Source organism: Pituophis catenifer, unplaced genomic scaffold (assembly GCF_029215685.1).
Source record: "Pituophis catenifer annectens isolate HBS135680 unplaced genomic scaffold, rPitCat1.0.hap2 SCAF_10, whole genome shotgun sequence".
Classification (NCBI taxonomy): domain Eukaryota; kingdom Metazoa; phylum Chordata; class Lepidosauria; order Squamata; family Colubridae; genus Pituophis; species Pituophis catenifer.
This window is the reverse complement of record NW_027256890.1, coordinates 1,377,510-1,402,019: the sequence shown is the minus strand read 5'-3', so window position 1 is coordinate 1,402,019 and position 24,510 is coordinate 1,377,510. Positions and strand designations below refer to the sequence as shown.

The following is a 24,510-nucleotide window of genomic DNA, read 5'->3' as shown; positions in this document are numbered from 1 at the left end:
AAGAGCCCCCCCCCCCCCCCCCCAACAACAGGGCACCACAAGCACAAGACAAACTCACAAGCACTTACCCGGCTCACAGGCCTCCATCTCACTCTGGTCAAAGGTTTAAGAGCACCGAAAGGCAGGAGATAATAGAGAATAGTCAGAGGCCAAGAACGGAGTTTCAGAGCAGGCCTAGACATACAGCTCAGCTGGCCCAACCTCCGCCTCAGGGCCAGCTGGGGAAATTGCAACCTGTGGGATTACAGACACACAAGATGGTCAGCCAACCTGGTGTCATGGGGAGGGGCCTCTCTTTTGCCTCCTGAGGCTTTCCCCCAAAACAGGGCCCCTCCTATCAGAAACAAAGTTGGCCTAACCCCAGCAAAGCAGAGCAGCCCAGTTCGCCATGATTCAGATGGTCTTGCCCTCAAGGAAGCTCCCGTAGAGTCCAGAAGCAGTACCGGGTGAGAAAGATAAGAGAAGCCCCTGCAAATATATCCCACAAGGACAGTTTTACCACTGTCTGCAGCAAAAGCAGAGCTGCAAGATGGTACAGGAAGTGGCAAATCCTGCTTCCTGGGGAATTTCGCCTCCTCTGCTACAGGATGAAGTCAAGGCCCCTTTCCCTGTCGTTTTGTAAGAACAGACATGTCTGCTGGCCTTTGCAGGGAATAATGGGGGGATCTTCTGTAGGACAGGAGTATGGATACTGGTCTGAGAGTTTGTCTCCTTTCACCTGAAGACCTCACTGGGATATCCTGCAAGTTGCTAGCACTATAAAGAATCCTGCGTTAGGACCAGGTGGGTCTCATAACACCCACAAGGAAGCCAGCCACTTCCTCTCAGCAGGCAACAAGTCCCAAGGGAAAAAGGAAATCCCGTGGGGACTACCCACAGCACTGCTTTACACCAGGAAAGTAGTTTAAAACCCTGATTCACACAGGGCTCCTAAAACACCTGATCTCCAGATCAAACTCTTCATAAGAAAAAGGGACAAGGACTGGATTAACCTTAAAATGGCCAAAACAAAGAGCACCACTAGCAAATTCCACCCAGTTATTCATTTTTATTTTATCTGGAAAGACAGAGTTCACTCTTCTTCTAGCATATATTAGTTACAAATTAGGAGCAAAACTGGCTGTGGACTTGTATTTCGAGCCTCAATGGGCAGCCCAGTTGCCCACCTAGGGCAGGTTTGCAAAGCACAAACTCCCCTCAGGAAAAAAATAACTCCTTCAGGAGAAAGAACTTCTGGAAAGTGCAGCAGGGATCTGTCCCAAGAATAAAACCTGGACTAGAATCAATTAGTTTGGATCCCTGAGGACTCAAGCAGCTTCCCCACCCCCAGCCCATAGCCCCAGGGGGGGGGCTGCTGTATTTCAGCTAAAAAAGTGCAAGGAGGCTAAAAGGGGCCTCCTGCATGCTGCTCATTCCTCTCCCCCCCCCCACTCCTTACCCCCCCCTCCCCCAAAGCTAGCCTGACAGGAGACAATGGCAAGAGCTGAGAGGCAGGGCATCACGCTCGCTTCCTGGCTCCGTCTTCCCCTTTCACTGCAGACAATCCCAGCCAATCCCTGCCGAGTGGCGGTTTAAGAGCTGCCTGAAAAAGGACCCAGGCCCTCCAGGCAGGGCCTCCTTTTCCAAAGATTCCCTTTGATCCCCAGGTGAGGCCCAGCATCTCTTGTCCCACCCCCCCCCAAAGGGCCTGACAGACCTGCGATGCCCCTCCTTCCTGTGCCAATCAAGTGAATCCAGAGGTTTGTCACCGCAGTTAGGCCAAACAAAGGCTTGGTGGACACCTGCCAGTTTCCTCTCCCTCCCTCCTCCTCCTCCTCGCAAAGCCAGAGACGCCAGACAGTACCTGAAACGGGCTTTCCTATTTGGGGTGCTCCCAGCTGGGACCGGGCTTTCCAGCTGTGGATGCTGCTCCCCAGCACCGCCGCCGCCGCCACCGCCACCGTTTCCTGAGCGCAGCCTCCGGACATGGATTTTAACTTTGTGGAGGTTGCAGCAAGAGGGAGGAGGGTTAGGTAAAGCTTTGCAGCATCTCACCATTTCCCTGAGTGCAGCTCTGGTCCCTGCAGGGCGCTTGACTGACACATCCTGGGCTGTCAGGCTGAGACTCAGTTCCTCTCTCTCTCTCTCTCTCTTGCTTCTTTCCCCCCCTGGCTCCGGCAGCGGGAAAGGAGGAGGAGGCAAGGAGGAGGCGCAGTCACGGCTCCCAACTTCTCCTGCAGGTATGTCCTCCGACTGGCCCTGCCTCTCGCTCTTAGGATGGTCTCAGCTAGTGCAAACAAACAGGCACCGTATCACATCTTTCTGCAGAGACAAAGCAAAGGCTCCTCTCCCCCATACACATGCAGAGGCCCCGCTTCAGCCGGGGGCTGCCATAGGAGCCGGGCTGCTTCTTGGAAGAGTCTGGAGCAGCGGTGGGAGACTGAAGCCCCACGGTCAGGAGCTCGGCCAGCCAGCCGCAGGCATCTCTCCCCAAAGCCGGGCTGAAGGCGAGTGAGGCTGGCCGGGAGGAGGGGGAGACGCTTCTCGCCTCAACTCTGCACTGCAGTAATGACAGCCTGGATGGTTCTGGGCAGGCGTGCAAGGCCCGGCAACGCATGCAGCATTCTTAGGGCCAAAGAATCTCTCCTTGTCCAGCCAAGGCCAGCTGGAGGCCAGGGAGAGAGGGGGCATTCTCACGCCAGGCAGGCAGCAGGAGGGGCACTGGGAAGCCCACCTGGCCCTGGCCCTGGCCCTGGCCCAGGGAATCATCCTCTCCGCAAACATTTTCTAGCAACAGAATGAACCAGAATTGATAACCGAGCAGTGCAGGCAACAACTCAAAAGGTTTATAGACAGGACCATCGTCTCCCAAAGACTGCCGGAGTCATGCCAGGTATCTGAGTTGGTGCCAAACAGGGGACCAGAAACCACACCAGAAGCCTGATGATAAGGGACCTCCGTCACTCTCCAAAGAGCCAAGGCGGAGTCTGGGTGAGGAAAGTAGTGAGTTGGTTTCTGGTCGCCAAATATTGCCAGCAGCATTCAAGGAAGGAGATGTCTGTTTCAGGAAGGAAGGAAGGGAGGAAGCCCAGAGAGAAAAAGCAGGCCGGAGAACAAGCCCTTCCTCCTTCAACCAAGTCAACTGGACAGATACAGGTAGTCCTCGACTTACGGCCACAAATGGGCCCAAAATTTCTGTTGCTAAGTGAGACAGTTGTTCAGTGAGTTTTGCCCCATTTTATAACCTTTCTTGCTACAATTGTCAAGGGAGTCACTGCAGCTGTTAAGTTAGTAAGATGGTTCTTAACTGAATATGGTTTCCCTATTGACTTTGCTTGTCAGAAGGTTGCAAAAGGGATCACGTGATCCCGGGATATTGCAGCCATACTAAACGCATGCCAAGCATCTGGATTTTGATCACAAGGCCATAGGGATGCTGCAGCATTCGCAAGTATGAAAAATGGTCACAAGTCGCTTATTTCAGCGCCATTGTAACATCAAACAGTCACTAAACGAATGGCTGTAAGTCAAGGACTACCTGTATCTATTCTAAAATATTCCTTCCAGATCCAAACCTAAATTTCAGAAAATCTCCTGCTTCTATCAGTATCCTTATGTAAAATGGACAGCAGCCCCACCAAGAAATGGCTGGGCATTGAGAAACCTTTTTTTTTTTAGGAAAAAGAATATACACAGTAACAAAGTCCTATTTACATATGTATTTTGTTATTAGTTATGAGGACCACGTTTTCTTTTGCTTTACATTTACAAATTCAGAACAAGCAAGGGTAAATTTGGGGTTTTGTTGGCATTGGGGATTTGAGCTTTTTCCCCCTCCAGGACAGATAAGATGGTATTTAAATATATATATTCAGGTCTCGTCATCCCCTGGTTCACATTTTAATCATGTGAGAATTTATTTATTTATTTGTATCCTGTCCTTATTATTTTTACAAATGACTCAAAGCAGTGAACATATCCAACACACTTTCTTCCTCTTCCTATTTTCCCTACAATAACCCTGTGAGGTGGATTGGCCTAAGAGGAGTGACTGGCCCAAAGTCACCCAGTTGACATTCATGGCTAAAGCGGAACTAGAACTCATGATCTCCCGCTCTCTAGCCTGGTACCTTAACCACTAGGCCAAACTGGCTCCTGAATTGCCTCTGGATGGGGTAAACGTTATTACTTTGCCTTTCTTCCAGAACAGGAAAGAGATAACTACCGTTTTTTCCTCCTGATCAAAGGCACAAAAGCTCAGCGGTTAATATCCTGGGCGTGTCAATTTGACACCCAAGTACCGCGTGACGGAGTGAGCTCTCGTTCTTGCCCCAGCTCCTGCCTACCTAGCAGTTCGACAGCATGTAAATGCGAGTAGCTAAATAGGTACCACTTTGGTGGGAAGGTAACAGCATTCTGTGCGCCTTGGCATATATTAGTCATGCTGGCGATATGACCACGGATGTGTCTTCTGGCTTCCTTGGCTAAGAAATGGAGATTGTGCCCTAGAGTCAGAAACAAATGAACAGGGGAAACCTTTACCTTATTCTCCTGAGACTTCATTGGTTGTGGTTGCACAATGTGCTTACTTGTGGTTAATTAAATAGAGTTTATTCAATTTATTTTTGAGCTTTCAGACTCAACTTCAAATAAAGCACAGAGTTCATACAACCAAACAATCTAAACTAGGACTGGCTAGTTTATGTTTCAGGGTGGCAACTGAGGCGCCCAGGTTCTGCTTTTCTCCACTGGATCCTACCGACCGCATCCCATGATGGGATCAGTCTGTTCCGTTCCACTCCCAGCTTGAATGATACTCAGATCCTCCACTTGAGTAGCTGCTTGCACCTAGATACTAACCGAACACATTTCATTTTGATTGTTGTTTTGCTCTCCACCGTTAATGAGAAGTCCACATTTCCACATTCTTCCTGTCATTCAAATTACTTCTGGCAATTTCCCCACTTCACCTTATATTCAGCCTAATAAAACTATAATATTACCAGCTGAATGGCTCCATAGGAACTCCAAGGTCTCAGGGACTTAGCAATCAGATGCTGCAATATCAGGTTGAACCTCATGAACCTGACGCCTAGAAGCGAGAGTTCACCAAATTTATTTTTGTCTTTCCTTCTGAGGGGAGACCTGATTCCAGAATTGGAGTCTGAGAGGAGACGGAGAGAAATCCCTCTGCTGCCCAGGCTCATTATTACATCCTGTGTCTTTTAAACTTATTTTAACGTTGTGCAAGAAACTCTGATTCTCCGAGCCCTATTTCTGTACTTCTCAAACAAACTGATCACACTTTACTTTAGGCACCCAAGAAGATTTTCCTACTTTCTGATCATTAGCATTTGATTACGGGGTTGATAAATCAGGATAATCAATTAGCTAAGCAGATTTTAATTATCCACGTAAGAGATCTGCGTGAAGAGTTCTAATAGGTAGATTATACGGAGAATTATTCTCCAAGAATTATGGGCTTCTTTTCAGATTCAGTTTGCAGAGTCTTGGTTGGTTAATCCTAACTCAGGCAAATCTGCACCCACAACCTGAGGCCCTTCAGGCCTGAGACACACTGGGTGCCTTGTGGGCCACGTTATGTCACCCAGGCCCAGAGAGCGGATGGAAGAAGGCTTCAGAATTAAAGGCTCCCCTTCCTACTGAAACAAAGAAATGATCAAATAAACTTGGCACCTCAGGAAGGAATTCAGTGCCGCTTTTGTACCGCCAGGGCATTTCTTGGTGCTGTATAAAAGCAGAGTCTCTCTCATGAGGCAAAATACTTTTTGTCTCTTTACCACTTTCCTTTCACAACTGGCTCTTTCTCTTTAAATCCTCCTCGCTGCCTCTTGGGACCGCTCTTTCTTTTCCACAAACTTTTGCACGCTGTAACCCCTGCCGAACAATAGAGACGGAAAGCCTGCCTCTGATTGGCTGCTGCTCGGCTCACGCCATTTTCAAGAAGCAGCCCTTTCCTTCCTCACAAGGGAAGAAAATTTCATGCCCTGAAAGAATCAATGAAAGGAGGCATTTTTCAACCACTTTTCTTTAGTATTTTGCAACGGCTCATCAGAAAACAATAAAAAATTAAATAATAATAATAATAATAATAATAATAATAATAATAATAATAATAATATAAAAAAAGAAAAGAAAAGAAAAGAAAAGAAAAAATAAAATAAAATAAAATAATAAAATAAAATAAAATAAAATAATAAAATAAAATAAAATAAAATAAAATAAAATAAAATAAAATAAAATAAAATAATAAAATAAAATAAAATAAAAAATAGCCCCTCATCCTGACCAGGGAGCAGGGGCTGAGCAAGGCTCATATGCTCACCCTGGGAAGGAAGCATTTCCCTGAGGAGCTGCCCAAGAGGTCGGCCCAAACAAATGCCATTTCAGGTTTCACTGTCATAACAGCAACCCCTGAAAAGTTACTCCCTAGTTTCAGGGGTGTCTGCATGGGGTGCTCAAAAAAGGCAAGATGGCAGCCAGGATGGTGCAACTGAAGCTATGCCCATCTTTTATATGCATTGCACACTCTGCTTCCATAATTTAAAAATGGGGAAGAATTAGGATGGCCGTGTTCTCCTTCCAAACTCTCCCAGTTACTCAGTTTCAAAACCAGAACACGGATGCCTCCTTCCATAGAAACAGCTCCCTGTGCCCGAAGGTAGAAGGCCCTTGCTTTGATGCCTACTAAGCAGTCCTCAACAAGAATGTAAATTTATCAACTTTTTTGGGGGGGATGGAAAGAGAGATCTTTGCCAATCCCAGCCTGGTTGGACTAGATGACCTCCAAGGTCCCTTCCAACTCTGTTACTGTTACCCGCACAGGCATTCTACTGGGTTATTTTGGCTTGAGATCAACCTCTCCTCACCAATGCCTTGATCAAGGCCAGGCAGGTAAGGCTGGTCCAGGCTGAGGAGACACACTGGATCACCGTTAAAAGAGCCTTGTTTCATCGTATACTTTTCAAGGCAAATATAAACTCTGATCACCCTGTAACCGGAACCATAACATTGCCTAATGTACCTGGAATCACCCGCTTCCCTATTCAAACCCTCCGAGGTAACATTTGCATTTACAATTGAGAGAAAAAGTAAGTCAGCAGGAGAGTAATTTTGCCATACCCTTGACTCATCATGAGGATGAAGAAGAAGAAGAAGAAGAGGCATGTGGGAGACCTAGAGAGGCCTCAGAAATGAAGGTCCCTCCTGGGATCCCCCGTTCTGATGAAGTGCAGCCTCAGCAGCCTTTTTTTTTAAGAAAGCAGCTCAGTGGAGTAGAAAAGCTGGCTCAGATTTCAATGGTTTCCTCTTAAGGACGCCCCACCATCCGAGATGGAGAGGTGGCTTTTCAACGAATACCAGAGCAGGAGCCGGGCTTCTTTAAGAGAGGCGCAGCAGGCAATGGGGCAGGAGGAGCCACCGGCCGCATGACAAGGCTTGCTCACTTCCCCCAGGCTTCCTGCCAGCTCCAGAGCCCGCCGGCCACTGCCGGCAGCATGTGCCAAAGGCAGCAAGCGGCAGCGTCTGAAGAGGGGGCTGGGTGGGTCACGGGAGAAGCCTTCCTTTGCAACTGGCTGAGACGCTTCAGGCGGGGAGACTCTGAGACTGCAGACAAAAGCCAGCACTGATTTATAAACCAATTAACTCCCACAAAAGGTTGAAACAGCAGATCAACTTCCTGAACAGAGAAAAATATTAATGGAGGTCAGAAAAACAGCATTTGAAAATGTTAAGCACGAAAAGCCCCCTTGAGCAGACGCTGCCAAATCGCATCGACTCTTTTGCTTGGATGCTGTAAGCCAGCGGTTCTCAAGCTTTTCTTTACCATGAATTCCCTTTAAATACCTTCCATGGCCGCAGACCCCCAAGACTCAACATCTAAATAATAATGTTTCTTCAAAGCTTTCGCAGACCCCCTGTGACGACATCGCGGGCTCCCAGGGGTCCGCAGACCATAGATTGAGCACCACTGCTGTAAACCATTTTGGAAAGACCCTGAGCTAAAGGATGGCTAGGAAACAGGTGAAATGCAGGGCATCTAAACAAGACTTTATTCTCAAAGAAAAGCAGGTTCAGGTTAGCCGTGACATCCACTGTCTTACTGAGAGACGGGGGAATGAAGGCAGTCTACCTTCCCACAGAGTTAAGTACCCTATTGATGGATCTCCAGAGAAGCCAAGCACTTTTCCCAGGTGAGAAGATGAGACAATCCAATCCAAGGCCCAGGGACTTCACCTGCCCCCAGGTCTTCTGCCGTTTGCTTTTCTACCGGAATAAACACCGCTCCTGATCTTCCCAACTACTTTATAAGTCACGGACGGGAGGGGAGGGGGAGAAGGGGAGGAGCCCTCCTCCTTTCCATGGAATTCTCTCATGGCCTTTGTGACTCCTAAGCATTACTGACGGGAACAAGACCTCCAGATCTTCCATCCACACCTTCTCCTCAGCAAGACATTTAAGGCATAGGCGCACCCACTGACAGTTAATATGAACTTGCACTTGGGCAATGCTGCTGCCAAGCGTTTGTCCTGATCTGCGGAGAAAGTCCTGGGAGGACGAGGAGGACTCTGTCCTAGAAGGGCCATTTTAGAAGGGTGTCTAAAGAGACATGAAATTTGTATCGCTTTGTCTGTCCCCTAAGCATTTATTGCATTTAAATGGATTTCACAGTAATAATGTTTTCTTTTCTTTTGTTGCAAGCCTTCTTGCACCTGCTGTTTTGTAACTGAAAGTGTAAAATAAGCCAAGTGTGTAAACTAATGGCTAAAGTAAATAACTGAATGTTTAGTATTCCCAATTTAAATGTGCAGAATAATCTACCCCACTTTTTCACACATTGTACTTTTTGTCCTCTAGGGCTGTGGTTACAATTCCACATCTGCTTACTTGAGATAAAATCCATTTAACTTTAAATGACTTAATGCACACATGTATGTGCACACACATGCACGCACGCACACACACACAAATTAAAAGACTACTAGACATTTATGTGAACCATGAAGCAATTTACAACAGTAACGTAAAAACAACGTCTGAAATAAAATTGACCATGGGACCAGGATGGACACAGCATGCCTTTTTTCCTTGAAAAGCATTCAACCATTCAACATGTGGGCTGGATAACGCTGCCATTAGCAGGTCACAGAGTTGGCTGAACAAATATCGCATCTCAATCATGCCACGTTAAGTTGCCAGATGAGATTCCCCATTTCGGCCTTATGCAGTTCAATGTATTTACAAAAAACTTGGTTGAAAATATGAATGGCCAATTGTGGATGGCATATGAATAAGAAAGATAGCAAGCTGCTTAAGGGACAGTATCAAAATTCAGGAGGAATCTGATACAATGGGCAAAAGTCAGCAAAATTGTTAGGGACAAAAACAAAGTTGTGCCTGGTAGGGCTTGGTGGCTCAGCAGACTGATAGCATTGTGATTAATACCAGCTGCCTGCAATTTCTGCAAGTTCGAATCTCACCAGGCTCAAGGTTGACTCAGCCTTCCATCCTTTCTGAGATAGGTGAAATGAGGACCCAGTTTGTGGGGGCAATAAGCTGACTTTGTATAAATATACAAAAGTATGAAAGCTATTGCTTAACGCATTGTAAGCCGCCCTGAGTCTCCAGAGAAGGGCGACATATAAATCAATTTTTTGTTAAAAAAAGTTCCATTTTTGAGTAAGAAAAATTAAGGACATGAGCTGGGATGATTACACTTGGTAGTAGAACATCAAAATATATATAATTGTCTTGATGGATCACAAGCTGAACATGATCTCAAAGTGGGATTAAGTTGGGAAAAAAAAGGAAATGCAATTATGGTCACCATCTTAATTGTCAAGCTCAAGACAAGCTCGCCTTCCTTTCAATTCTGAACTGGTCCAATCACACGTGAAGGATTGTGCCAGGCCTGCACATCACATTTTAGGGAGCTGGTTGACAACATATAGAGTGCCCAGAAGAGAGCAACCTAGATGATGAAGGAATACTGCAACACTGTTTAAGGAATAGTTGGGGACATAGAGATGTTTAGCTTAGAGAAGAGACGAGAGAAACGTTAGGGGTCAAGAGAAGTCAGGACAAGTGATAAGGAAGCAGACTTCAGGTGGACAAAAGGAAAAACCACCTACAGTTGCAGGCGTTCAGTGTCTTGGTGGACTCTTCTTTGCTGGAGGTGTAAGGCTAGATGCCATCTGTCAAGTACTGTATATCTGTCAAAACATACTTGCCTTGGGCAAATCATTCCACAAGACAGGTGCCACCACAGGGAAGAGCTGCTTCAACAGGGTGCCCACTTGCAAGCCACAAGCCTTAGCATGTTCAGACCTGGCTAGAATTAGTGCTAAAACTGGTGGAATGTCAGATTCGTCTCCTGAGAATTGCACAGCGTAAGTTTCACCTGCTGGAAGTAGACCCTTAGTAGATTAGAGCGCAAGCACTTGAGGCATGAAACCAGACCTGGAGCTTGCAAAGCAGCACATTCTCCTTTGGGCAATGAATATTCGAGCAAGGGAAGGAGAGTAGAAAGAACTTGTGGCGAGGGCCAAATGCATTTTATCTCATCCCAATGACAGTTTTTTCACTTGGGAACCTTGTCTTCACGCAATAATTTTCCCTTAATAAGTGTTCCCTGCTCTCCATCTTCCCAACAAATGTGTGGGAATATGCCCATGCCAATACCCCATTTCCTTCAGCAACCACCTTCCCCATCTACTTCTGGTTCCAAAACTCTTCATCACAACAATAAAAAAAGAGCAAGGATTGCTCTTTTCCCAACAGCATCTAGATTCAATTTATTTTGGAAGCATCCTGAAGTTTTCTATTTATTTATTAAATTTATATCCCATCATTCTTCCAGAAGCTCCACACAGTGTATACAGCATTTGTGCTTCCAATTCTCCCAACAACCAACCCCTGGTTTCCAAGTTTCTGAGAAGCTAATCTTTTTCTCATGTGCAATCCACCCGATGCTCACCAACAGACCTCAGTGCCACTTAGCTGCTCATGAAGACTTTTCAGGCTTCCCAAATTGGAATTCCGTTGCTTGCACATTTAGAACCTGTTTGCCTGCCCTACAAACATCTAACAAGTAATGACAACGATGATAACAAAAGAGATATACCAACTAATATCAAGCAGAGCAAATTACAAACAGCTCTTTATAATATCTAGTGGTTAGAAAGGCCCAACATGATTCATATTCATTCATGAAAACTATTATAAATGATAAAAGCTGAATTTCAAAATATATTGCTGATAAAAGGGAAAATAAATAAAGACAACAAAAGCATGTCCCTCTTATAAACTAAACAAATCTAATGTTATGCATATAATCATGTAAGAGTATGCAATGTAATATTTAATTAATAATGAGAAAATGCAGGAAATTAAAATCCTAAACATATTGCACAGTTCTCCAAATGGAGCTTCATAAATTCCTTGTGAAAATAAAGAGATTTCTTCAGATCTCTGATAGGGAAAGGCATCCTTCCAGTCTTATACTGGTGGAGAGGATCCATATGTTTATCTCATAAAAGAAAACAACAGCAATTGTCTCCCATCAGTTTATTCAAAACAATTTAATCCCTAAAAAAAAAAAGATGCATCCGAAACTGTGTGAGATAATTTCCAAAAACATGGCACATGAGCATACTGTATCATGTTATTGAGCACCACGTTCCAATGAACTGACCTCATCAATTTTATTCCCAAATGACCTACCACGGTCCAATAATATAGAAAATAATAATTTGTCTTGTGTTAAGTGTAATTTTTAATCCACAGAAAAATGATTTGATGGTACCAAAATGATGTAGTGACATTCATAGATCAGACACTCCAACCCTTCCTTTCTTTCATGCCTCCCTATACTTTTGAGTATACAACTTACTGGCATTTAACAACAATTTCTAACAGCTATTATAAGATTAATGTGGTCATAGTAGAAGGGATTCTAGAGCAGTCAAGGCTACAGGTTTACATCTGGATGGCAAAAAAGCATTTTAATCATAAATATTGATTTTTCAGGATATCCTATTAAGTGATCTGCAGTATTCATTCCACCCAGGGTCTTTAACCTGCAAGGAAAGGAATTTCACACTTGGACCCCCAAACCCTCCAGTGCATAAGGGGTATCAATTATACTGATATAAAGATGGAACGGGAATAAAGATGCACAACATCTTTAATTAATCCAAGAAATCCACACACCTTATGGAATTAAATAAACTAAAACATTTAAGCTACCGTCTCTAACTTCCAGAGTTTTAAAAAAAGTAAGAAAATGTCATTTTCATAACATCTGAATGAACATTTTGGTTTGTTTTGGGAAGACATTATTGATTCCTGGCAGCTGCCTGGACAAGTCTATACAGTTTTCTTGGTGAGATTTTTGGAAGTCCTTTGCCATTGCTTCTTCCCAAGGCTAAGAGAGCACGAGGGACCCAAAGTCTCCCAGCTGGTTTTGTGCCAAAAAGCCTTTGTGGCTCTCAGTTTCTAGCCTGGAGCCTTAAACTGCCACACCAAACTGACCCTTGAATCTACATGTGAGGGACACATGAACCAATGCAAATGATGGAGTACATAGGTCATACCCAAACTCTCATTCTCTGAAGTACTGATTTACCATGATATACAACACTCAGAACCACTTAATCATCCAAGAGAGATCTTTATGTATTCTCAGCCCAGGAGGCCTCTGGACACAGCTAGCAAGAAAAAAGCTGATTTGTGGAAAATGGTTAGCCCCTCATGGCCTTCAGATCAGATTTAACCCAAGTTATAGCATATATACAAAAAACTTATCATTCCCATAGAAATGCTGATTTACGGGAGGTCTTCGCATTAAAACGCATTTCCCTATTTAATAATAGTACTGAACATTCCAGTGTTCCCAAGGGATCAAATTCCATAGTCTTTGTAGCAGCCCTTTGAGTCACACCAATACTGCGGCCTATCCTCTGGACAGAGGGTCAGGGGTTACATTCCCTCCCCCTCTCTCCCTGGACAGCTGGCCTGGAAGAAGGCTTCCCTCTGTACAGGAGGTTCACGCTCTGGCCTTTTCCATTGATCTTTTTTTGGAGCCATGATCTCCCATGGGGCAACAGCTCTTGCACACTCTGGTGCAGCAAACCCGCTGCCCTTTGGGCCCAAGGGGCTGTTTGCAAACCCTGGCCCCACCCCCCTGCTGCGCCAACCAGGGCCCGGAGGAAGGCTGAGAAACTTGGGGGTCTTCCTGACCCGGACAGGTGTCAAGGGCAGAGCTCAGCTGGAATGCCACGCTGCACCAGCCTCCCTGGGATAAGGTGTTACCATGAACTGGGGCCAAAGGACACTGGGTTCAGGGGACGTGTGCTGCTCCTCTGCCAGACTTTAGACAGTCCTCCTGCCAGCTACTCGGTGTTTTCCGACAGCAGCGTAATCTGCAGTCTATATTTAAAGGAAAACAAACAAGGGAGCAGAAGGCGGAAAAAGCACAAGTGACTCACTCTGGCCTTTACAGCCTGATTGTGTCCAGGAGAAAAATCTGCTGGCCTTCATTCAAGGGAGGCATTTTAAAGAAACCCATCTGGCAACACCTCTGGTGGTTTTTCAGTCCATTATTATTTATTAAGAAAATTTAAATGGCTGACCAACTCACTCACGGTGACCCTGGGCAGCTTACAGAAATAAAAACCCCAATACAAAACTGAACAAGCCCCCACCCCCCTCCCTTTGTGACAACAATCCAACAAATGACTTCATGGGCTCCGTATCCCCCTGGGGTCCATAGGGCGAGACCACATCTCCGGGGGTTTTCAAAAGAATATCAAGGCCACTCTGACCTATGCAGAGCTGATATTCCCCAGGGAGAGAGCCACCCCAGGGAAGGCCCTTCTTCATTGTCCCACTAGATGGACCTCCTTAGGAGAGGAGACATTCTCGGCCTCCCTGCTCTGGTGGGTCAGGTACAGTAGGTGTGACTGGGGGAAAATGGTCCCTCAAATAGGTCCTTTTCAAAGCTACACACTTCAAGAGATTTGGAAATGGTATGAAGGGGGGGAGGGGAATGCTCAGCACTGCACTAGTAGCTCCAACACTCCCCCTGGAATGGGCAGGGGGGAATATTTTAGATGCTTCTTCAATATGTTTTCATTATTTATTAATGATATTTATTTGTTTATTCCATATTGTTTTTTGGGGTGACTCTAGGCAGTTTGGGGATATGAATTGGTGCCGTAAACTTTGCAGAGCCCCTCTTGACAAATTAAGCATATTCTCCTATTTTAACAGGGTTTAAGGCAGGGGTGTCAAACTGCTTAAATCTGGCCTGCGGGGTCGCCCTGGAAACAGCGAAAGGACCGGCCCGCAGTGCCTCTGCCAGCAAAAACAGAGCTCAGGGCACACAGGGCCCTCCCAAGCTCCGTTTTTGCTGGCAGAGAGTTACAGGAGGCTGTCACAATCGGAAACGGAGCTTGGGAGCCAGTGGTGGGTTTCAACCAGTGTTACTACCATTTTGTTTCTTTGCTCGCTTCGCTCACACGCACGCCAAACTTGCACTCCACGCAAGCGCATTGCATTTCAGAACAGCATTTCAGATCTGCTCTGTCGCGCCTATCAGCTGGGCTAAAAATGAACAAATATAGGTAAGTATAGCGCAGGGGCAGGCGGGAGGGCCCAGCTGACAGTCGGAGCGAACTGATTCGCTCTCACCTCACCATCGCCGCTACCAGCTCACCCGAACCAGTGCGAACTGGTAGCAACCCACCACTGTTGGGAGCCCATTTTTGCTAGCAGAGCACTCGGGCCACAACAGATGCCCCCAACACTAGTGACATCAAGCTGGCCACACCCACCCACCCTGGCCACACCCACCCTGGCTCCCCAAGATCAAACACAACCCTGATGCGGCCCTCAATGAAATCGAGTTTAACACCCCTGGTTTAAAGTATTCATTTTGCTGCTTAACAAGCACCCCCTCACCAGTTTGAAAGCGTACCCCCCTTCTACCCCACTGATGTCACAGCATCAGCAGCTCACAACATCAGCAGCAAACCCCAGGCAGAACGCAAAGACAAGGCAGCCCAGGCCATGAGAAAACAGCAGCATTCAGCACAAGATGCAAACTACCCTATGAAACCAAAGGGGAGGCTGCTTTGACAAGGATTAAAAATGCACACTTAAATGCAAAAATGGAATACCTCATTTGTATTACAACACCTTTAAAAGAAAGGTTTCAATGATGCCAAAATAATAGAATGCAGGGGGGCATTCCAAAATCAGGACCCTAGCAGAGAGTAGCCCTCATCCTTGTAGGTATCAAACAAGCTGTTTTTCAAAAGAAAAACGGAAATTATTTGCATAGATCAGGAGTGTCAAACTCAATGCTTATCTGGCCCTCAATGAAATCAAGTTTGAAACCCCTGGCATAGATAGACCCTTTGGCACAGGGAAAGAAAGCTGCTTCAGAAATTTAGGGATAGATGAAGGGCAGGCCATGAAACCCGGGAGGAAGCACATCACCTCAAAACAAATAGCAGATATTCTACTACACCGTTTGGGAGCGAGTAACCTCAGGGCTAAACCCACTTTCTTGAATCCCTCCCAAAATGTGTTTCCCACAGCTGACAAAGCCTCTGGAGTGGAAAACCGAATGTGGAATATTAGAGAGGCCATGCCATACCTAGACATGTGGCAACGACAACTGGTGCACCCCGACAATGGCAGAAATGAGAGTAAAAATCTTGCCCCCTCCTTCTAGTGCAGGGGTCTCCAAACTCGGCATCTTTGTGGACTTTAACTCTCAGAATCACCCTGTCAGCTGAGGAATTCTGAGAGTTAAAGTCCACAAGTCTTAAAGTTGCCAAGTTTGGAGACCCCTATTCTAATGGTATTGAGATGCTACCACCCCATCCACCAAACAGAATTCCCAATTGAGCTTCAAGGCAATTGATGAACACATTGAATAATGCAACCAGGGTTGTAGGGAAGGTCAGTAAAGCATGGACTGCTGTGGCTCCACTTCTGACCTTTGGCAAACCAAGGGAAGCTGGAAGAAAAGCTTGAACCAGGGTGACCATTAGAGCAGGATTTTCCCCCACAGGTCCAAAAACATCTTATTCAGACACACCTCTGTGGGGAAATAAATTATGCTCCTACTGTCTTTTTATCTTTATTTTTATTGCTTTAAAACTTTGTTATCATAACGGGCAGTGAGCTAATGGATATCACACCTCTTAATTAAGAAGAGAATTTGTATCCCGCCCTTCCGCAGGACAGAGTGAAACACATCTAGCCACCATAAAATATACACAGTATTGATATCAAAAACATCCTCTCCTAACGTTAAAGCCTTGGACTCAGCTGGGGCAGCAGAAGTGCTCCGGGATGCCTCAGATCCTGCCGGCTGCCCAAGAGGTCAACAAGGCAATCCAGCCACTCGCTCACCTCTAATGAATTAATGTACAGGATTCCCCACAGAGCACTTTGAGATCTGGTTACTGGAAATTCACCCTCAGCAAAAAATACAGAAATAGCGCCACACTAAGTATGTCAATCAAAACAAACCTTTTCCTTTTCAGAAACGAATTGATGCATTTAGCCAACAATGCACTGGGACTGTTTGCCAACAGGATGAGACCTGTAAGCATTAACTTTCACCACTACAAGATTTGTTAAGGGAGCAGTGATTTAAAACAACAAAAAAAATCCTTCTACCACAGATTATGCTCATTGGCTCTTATATTTAGCAAAGCTCAAGAATTTTGTTCAATCCACATTTTTAACCATCTTACATGATTCCCATTCTAACATGTGAACCAAAATGCAATTAGTCTCTAGATTTCACATTTCTCTGAATTAAAGTATTAAAATCAAATTGGATGTTAAAATGTATACATTGCATGTTTTAGATTTCAAAGATTCAAAGTGAATTGTTTTAAAGTAACACTCATGGTTCATGAATTTTTTTCAAAAACAGTTATTGATTAATGTAGGAATGGGATAAATGAACCGATGCAAACCAGGAATAGACAAATCCATTCATTTACCTAACATTACCAGAAAATTAGGGGGGGGGAATCCAAAAAATGTAAGGTCTTTTTCATTCAGTATTTTTAATGTTTGTATAACAAAAGACAATTGTAGGATTCTGTAGCCTCTCCTCACCTCTGCTCATACCAGCAAGATGCTGATATCTGGGAATCTTAAATACTTCCCTATAAATTTACAGTGCAGGGACAAACCACAATTTTGATCCAGATCAGCTGTGGAAGCATGGCTTTAATTGGCTGAGCAGAAGTAATACCAGTAGATAAGCAGAAATTCTAAGATAGATTCTCACTTGCCAAATTCAGCATTTTAAACAATGCACTACAATACTTGTTTCTTCTCATGTTTCCTTGGAAGGATTTGGCATTTAGAACAAGTTACAGAACACTTAATATATATTTTTTTGATTTGGCATTTAAGAACAAGTTACAGAATGCTTAATCACTTACTTCCCATTCAGTTGCAATTTTGGGGGCCACCTCCACACCCAACTTTTCAAGATTCTTGTCCTTGTGCTTCTCATATTGCTTGTATCCCACATATCCTGTGCCTGTAGCCACAAGAAGATGCAGTGGACGGATGCGCAGCACCACATTCAGAGGTCCGGTGTGCAAGGGTCTCTGCCCTGGAATGAAAGGGTCCACTCTTTAGATATTGATTGATTGATTGATTGATTGATTGATTGATTGATTGATTGATTCGATTTATATGCCGCCCTTCTCCGGAGACTCAGGGCGGCTTACAATCCGTTAAGCAATAGCCTTCATACTTTTTTATATACCTGCTTAGTAGGGCTTTTGGCCCCCTGTAAGTGATGTTCTTTTTTATACAAAGTCAGCTTATTGCCCCCACAATCCGGGTCCTCATTTTACCTACCTCGGAAGGATGGAAGGCTGAGTCAACCTTGAGCCTGGTGAGATTTGAACTCGCAGTAATTGCAGGCAGCTGGCAGCTAAGTGCTACTTAACAGCACTTTAGTCCGCTGCACCATCAAGGCTCTTGAAATCAAAGCAGGCAAGAGGTTGCAGCCCAGCTTGTGGTTCAAGCCAAAGGCTTAAGATGACAGGGCTTCACAAAGGCAAAATTTGTATCCAAAAGGACAAAAAGACTAGCTTGCTGCCTGTCATACAGGTTTGTAGCTTGTCGCTAGCTACATTGGCTTGCAACTCAAATTTGTCAGACATGAGGCACTTCAGAAAAACCACAATCCTAAGCTATCGGCAAACCAGAACACTGAACAAGAGTTAACCATAATAAGGCATCTACTTTGCTTCTTCCAAATGAAATTAGATTTAGTAGAACACCCTTTTTTCATTTCTGAGAACTATGATAGTCTACTGAACGTGGTCCATGGTGTGTGGGATATTAAAATACATTTAAATTTTATCAGATGCCAGGAGGTTGCCAGATCTAGCTAGATTTAAGGTGGGAACCCCAAAATCTGATTGAATTTGGCTGCTTTGATTTTTTTATTTAAAAGTAACGAACGATGAAGTTACCTAGGTTGGTAATGAAACATCTGCAAGAAAACCATCAAACTCAGGAAGCACTAAGGACCCCTCATTTCAACCCTGAGTTACAAACATTCCCCTTTATCAGGAATGATTGACAAATGAAGGAATGCAGATTGAACATAAAATCAATTCACCGGTATAAAACAGGTACTACGTGAAGTGCCTTGGTCCTGGTCTGTAATAAATGTGTTAGTCTTTAAGGTGTCCTAGACCCTTAAATCTTTTGTGCAATTTGGCTACCATGGAAATTGCCAGCCAGTGCAGATTCACTGCAAATATCTAACATAAGAGCCCAATCTACCTTCTGCTCTTTGCAAAGGGAAGATATCTCCCTCATTGAGGTTTCAGAATAACCTTCTATGGTTCTGCTGCCTCCTGCTGGACAGTTCCTGCTATGGAACTGCTTGCTAACAGCATTTCAGAATTTGGAGGTGAGTGTGAATTTGCTTCCGCATCAAGAGGACCACAGTTGAGATGCACTGACTGAGCTGAAGAGAAACACAATCTGACTCATTGGCCAATGTCAACAAAAGACAATGAAGCTCCCTGGGGGATTCTGAGCCATTCACTGTCTCTCAGTCCAGCTCCCTCACAAGGAGGCAAATTCTCGTAAGCAGCTAAGACACAAATCTAACAAATATCCCATCACTTCCTCATGAGATGGTGGAGGAGGAGAGCCATGTTAGTCCACGATGGCAAAAAAATAAAAACCAGGGGTCCAGTAGCCCTTTTTCTGAGTAACAGTTTTTATTTAAAAGGCATCAGTTTTCTTGAGCTGCAACTTAAGTTATCAGATGCGTGGAATGACTAGTCTAGTGTAGGATTTAAATTAGGGGAAAGTGGAAGGAAGGACAGGGAAAATTGCTTGGTTATGCAGAAGCAGATGTGAGACTGATTGTAAGCAACTGATCAATTAAAAATTGCAATGTGTTAAAAGCGCCTTGTGTTTGTTGAGGTCTTTTAAGATTGTCTGAATACTTTTGCTCTGTTCTCTGCTCCCTGAGAGGGCTCCATGGATTAGTCCAGAGCAGGGGTCTGCAACCTTAAACACTGAAAGAGCCATTTGGACCCATTTCCCACAGAAAAGAAAACACCGGGAGCCACAAAACCCTTCCCATGCCTGGCTATTTCTTGAGCGGCCACAAAACTAGCATATGTAGTTGAATTAAACGTTCTGTTTTCTTCTGAAACTTTTCTTTTCTTGGATTTATCCATGGTTGGCCTACCGGGGGTTGAAAAGTTCAATAAATCATGTGCCAGCAGGTGTCACACATTGGCGGTTGTGACACGTATTTTGAGTGACAGGGAGCCGCAGCAGAGGGGTGAAAAAGCCACATGCAGCTCCAGAGCCGCAGATTGCTGACCCCTGGTCTATAGATTTCCCTGGAGGGGTAATTTAGTTTCCTGAAGGCCTGCTTCCATCTCTGTCCAGCAGGCCAGAACAAATGTGCTTGTAGCAGAGAGTTTGGCTACAGATGGTGTGTCCTGGGTGAAAGCTGGAAGCATTCGGCAGTTCTCCTGCATAAGATGGAGCTAATGTGTGCATGATGTACTTGTAGAGGGACATCAAGGAAGAGGATCCCCTTGAGGAGCACCCGGAGGCTCCAACTGGCGCAGAGTGCGGCCGCGCGGGTGGTTATGGGAATAACAAGGCATTCCCATGTAACACCTCTCCTGCGCGAGCTGCACTGGCTCCCGGTGGTCTTCCGGGTGCGCTTCAAGGTTTTGGTTACCACCTTTAGAGCGCTCCATGGCTTAGGACCTGGTTACTTATGGGACCGCCTACTACCACCAATAGCCTCCCACTGGCCGGTACGCTCTCATAGAGAGGGGCTCCTCTGGGTGCCGTCGGCCAAACAATGTCAACTGGCGGCCCCTAGGGGGAGAGCCTTCTCTGTGGGTGCACCTACTATCTGGAATGAGCTACCCCCAGAGATACGGAGGATCCTGGATCTGCGCACCTTCCGCCATGCTCTAAAGACCTTTTTATTCCATCAGGCGGGCCTGGCCTAATCTTTTCCCTCTTTTTTAATTATGTAAATTTTAATCAGTTTTTAAATGATTGGGGTGTTTTAATTTGTCTGGGCCAAATTGTTTAATTCGATTTTATTCTGTTTTTAAATTTTGTATTTATGTATTTTTACTGTTTTGGCTGTTCACCGCCCTGAGTCCTTCGGGAGTAGGGCGGTATATAAATCAGATAAAGATAAAGATAAGAAGATATGCCACAGAAGTTAAGAACCACCGAAACTAGAAATGAACAGATCCAAGGTAACATCATGGAAATTGCTGGAAAGTACGTCCATGCCAGAAACCGAAGAGAACAAACAGGTGGGAGAAATGGAGTTAGACAGGCAGGCATTTTATCACCATTTTTCTTCAATCTGTATGCTGAAGTGATCATGTGTAAATTAGATCTGGAACTGCCTGATGTTGGAGTGAAGATTGGGGGAAGAACCATAAATAATGTGAGATATGCAGATAATACAACACTATTGGCTGAAAATAAGGAAGACCTGGAAAAATGATCTGGAAAATGAAGGATGAAAGTAAAAAAGTAGGACTGATTCTTAACTTCAGGAAAACAAAAATAACGACAGCAGCTGCAGATAGACATGAGATGTTTAAAATCAACAAGGAGGAAATGGAATTAATTCGAGAATTTATCTTCCTTGGATCAAGAATTGTTCACGATGGCAGTTCTACATCTGAAAGGAAATGCAGGATAACCTCAGGCTGCACTGCAATAGATCTGGAAAAGCAGAGATATTGATAGAGATACAAAAGGCTGAGCAAAGAAGAATTTAGGCCTTTGAACTGTGGTACTGGTGTAAATTATTGTGTATACCATGGACAGCCAGAACTAATAGAGAGGTGCCGAATCCTATAAAACATTACTAGAAGCCAAAATCATAAGACTACGTCTGATTTACTTTGGCCATATCAAGATACAAATTCATGGGAAAAGTCAACGATGCTAGGATTGGTTAGTGGATGGCAAAGTGGCAAGCAAAGAGCTCACTGGCTTGATACCATCAAAGCTGATACGAAGCCCAACAACTGAAAGAAGCTGTGCTCGACAAGGCAGCATGGAGAGCACTTTCCTGCAAAATCACACAGAGTCAGACACAACTGAATGGTTAAAACTACTACTAAAGAAGGAGCTTCAGAGGGGAAAAACCGTTCTAAGTCAGCCACATATATGCTGCCATATAGGTAGTCCTCAGATTACAGCCATAATTGAGCCTGGAATTATGGTCGTAAATTCTGGCAGTCATTAGCAGGATCCACACATTACCATGCACGATTTGTACCAATTATTAAGTGAACACTGTGATCATTAAGCAAACCAGTTTTCTTCAATAGACATTTTTTGACAGACAACAGAAGTAAATGCCAGAAACTGACATGAAATGATGCCAAAAACTGCTGTCCCATGAATGCAGGATGCTGTAAATAAAAGCCAGTTGTCAAACACATGACTGGAGGGAAAGAAATGTGGCCATCCAACTGCAGAACCAGGTCATAAGTAGCTCTGAGGAGCCCGTCATAATTTTTGCCCATGGCTTTGCCACATATTTGTGGGTACATGCAAATACCAAAGGTGAAATAATATGGTATATTACAGTCTGGTGGCAAGACACCAGTTATTTTGCTTTTTTTTTCTTTAAATTTATTGTCTAATCACCTCCAGTGGATGATGCCTTGAAGTCCGGTTGTTTCATATATACAGTGCCTCAAAATCCATGGTGGCCCAAATGGTAAAAATTAGGAAGATTGCTTATAGAGACATTTCTTAGGATGTCTTCTCTAGCTGGGAATATTAAGTCCATGAAATTTGATTCTGCAGTTGTGTTAGTGCTAATGCTTGAGACAGTGAGACAGCCCAGATTCTGTATTCTCTGATTGAAACCCCTAAGGAGTGCGGTACCACAAGGTTCCGCCTTAGGCCCAGTACTCTTCAATATCTTCATAAATGACTTAGATGAGGGAATAGAAGGGAAACTCAACAAATTTGTGGATGATACTAAACTGGCAGGAATAGCTTAACACCCTAGAAGATAGGTTCAATATCCAGATGGAAATTGACAGACTTGGGTCCTATCTAACAAAATGAAATACAGTGTAGAGAAAAGTAAAGTCTTACACTTAGGCAAGAAAAACCAAAAGTAGACATATAGACTGGGTGAAACCAGGCTTAATAGCAGTAACTGTGAGGGGAATCTTGGAGTCTTAGTGGACAACCAATTAAATATGAGTGAACAGTGTGTGGCAGCAGCCAAAAAAGCCAATGCAATCCTAAATTGCATTAACAGAGGGATCCAATCAAGATCAAGTGAGGTACTAATACCACTCTATAAAGCCTTAGTAAGACCACACCTAGAATACTGCATCCAGTTTTGGTCACCACACTATAAGAAAGAGTGCAGAGAAGAGCAAAAAAGATGATTAAGGGACTGGAGGCTAAAACATATGAAGAATGGTTACAGGAACTGGACGTGGCTAGTGAAGAGAAGAGAAGAGAAGAGAAGAGAAGAGAAGAGAAGAGAAGAGAAGAGAAGAGAAGAGAAGAGAAGAGAAGAGAACCAGTGGAGACAGAATAGCAGTGATCCAATATTTGAGGGGCTACCATAGAAAGGAGGGGGGGGTCAAGCTATTTTCCAAGGCACCTGAAGGCCAGGCAAGGAATAATGGATGGAAACTGATCAAGGAGAGATTCAACCTAGAAATAAGGAGAAATTTTCTGACAGTGAGAACAATCAACCAACGGAACAGAAGTTGCATTTGGAAGTTCTGGGAGCTTCATCACTGGAGGCTTCAAAGAAAAAACTGGACTGTCATCTGTCAGAAATTGTGTAAGGTCTCCTGCTTGGGCAGGAGGTTGGACTAGATAACGTACAAAGTCCCTTCCAACTGTTAATCTGTTAATCTGATTGAAGTCCCTGGGATATTTCCATATAGATATGGTCTTGTACAAGTAATCCTAGTTTAGCAACCACTATTGGGATTGGCAATTTAGCAATTAAGTGATGCAGTTACTAAGTGAGAGCTACTATGCTTTCCTTTTTCACCACCTTTTGGAATGTTTACCTGGTGGTGGAATAATTAGCAAAAAGGGAATTACTGTTTGTAATTTCATTCAGTGGAGAGAAGAAGACATTTCAAAAGAAGAAGGATCCTTACTGTTTTGTAATCCCTTTCTCTCCAATCTCTCCCTGGGGGTGGGGGGTGGGATAAAGGGGGATAAAGGGAAGGGAGTAAAGAATTGGTCAGGACAGGAGAGATTGCCTAAAGGGACTGCTTGCTAAAGCAATCTCTCCACACTGTGGGGGCGGGGAGAAAAAAGGATCAGGCATAGGATAACATGTACTAATGCAATGGTCCCAAACCTTTCTGGCTTTATGGATTGGCAGGGGGGAGGGGGATGACTCGCACAAATGGAGCTTGGTGTGTGCACTCTCCCGCTGCTCACACAAGTGGAGATGTGTGCCCTCGCCCGCCATTTCAGCAGCCCAGTTCTGAATGGGCTATAACCTGGTACTGGGCCGCAGCTCAGGGGTTGTGGATCCCTGTTCTAATGGCAATCCCATAACCACTGAAAGAAATTGTGAAGTTTGTAAATATGTGTCTTTATTGCAAAGCTATTTTTTTCAGCATCATTCTAACTTTGAACAGTTGCTGCTCTAGGCACACGATAAGCGAGGTCTACCTATATGCTTTCAGGAAATTCTTTTGTCAGTTTGTGTACTTATCCCTGATATGTTGTTGTTATGTTGCAGGAAAGTCAGAAGATAAGTTTTGTCAGATTGTGACAAAATCCACCCATTTGAAGATGACTGCTCCTCCTTTATCAGCTTGTTTGGTTATGATGTCACAACAGTCTGAAACCAGGCCTTCCTTCACCTCATTTGCTTTTTCACGAGACTGAGCCAGGTAGATGACAGGATGGCAGTTGGAAGTCTGAGTC

At 44.5% G+C, this 24,510-nt stretch overlaps 1 protein-coding gene across 1 annotated transcript in view; it reads right to left on the bottom strand.

Moving 5' to 3' along the window:
- PISD (phosphatidylserine decarboxylase) overlaps positions 1–17,566 on the bottom strand; it is a 37,374-nt gene extending 19,808 nt beyond the window's left edge. The window contains 4 exon segments of the mRNA XM_070950309.1: positions 69–234; positions 1,844–2,150; positions 2,153–2,266; positions 17,478–17,566. Of these exon segments, the coding sequence (XP_070806410.1) occupies positions 69–234; positions 1,844–2,150; positions 2,153–2,266; positions 17,478–17,484 (594 nt within the window). The 5' untranslated portion in view covers positions 17,485–17,566.
- Between the last annotated feature and the right edge of the window lie 6,944 nt (positions 17,567–24,510).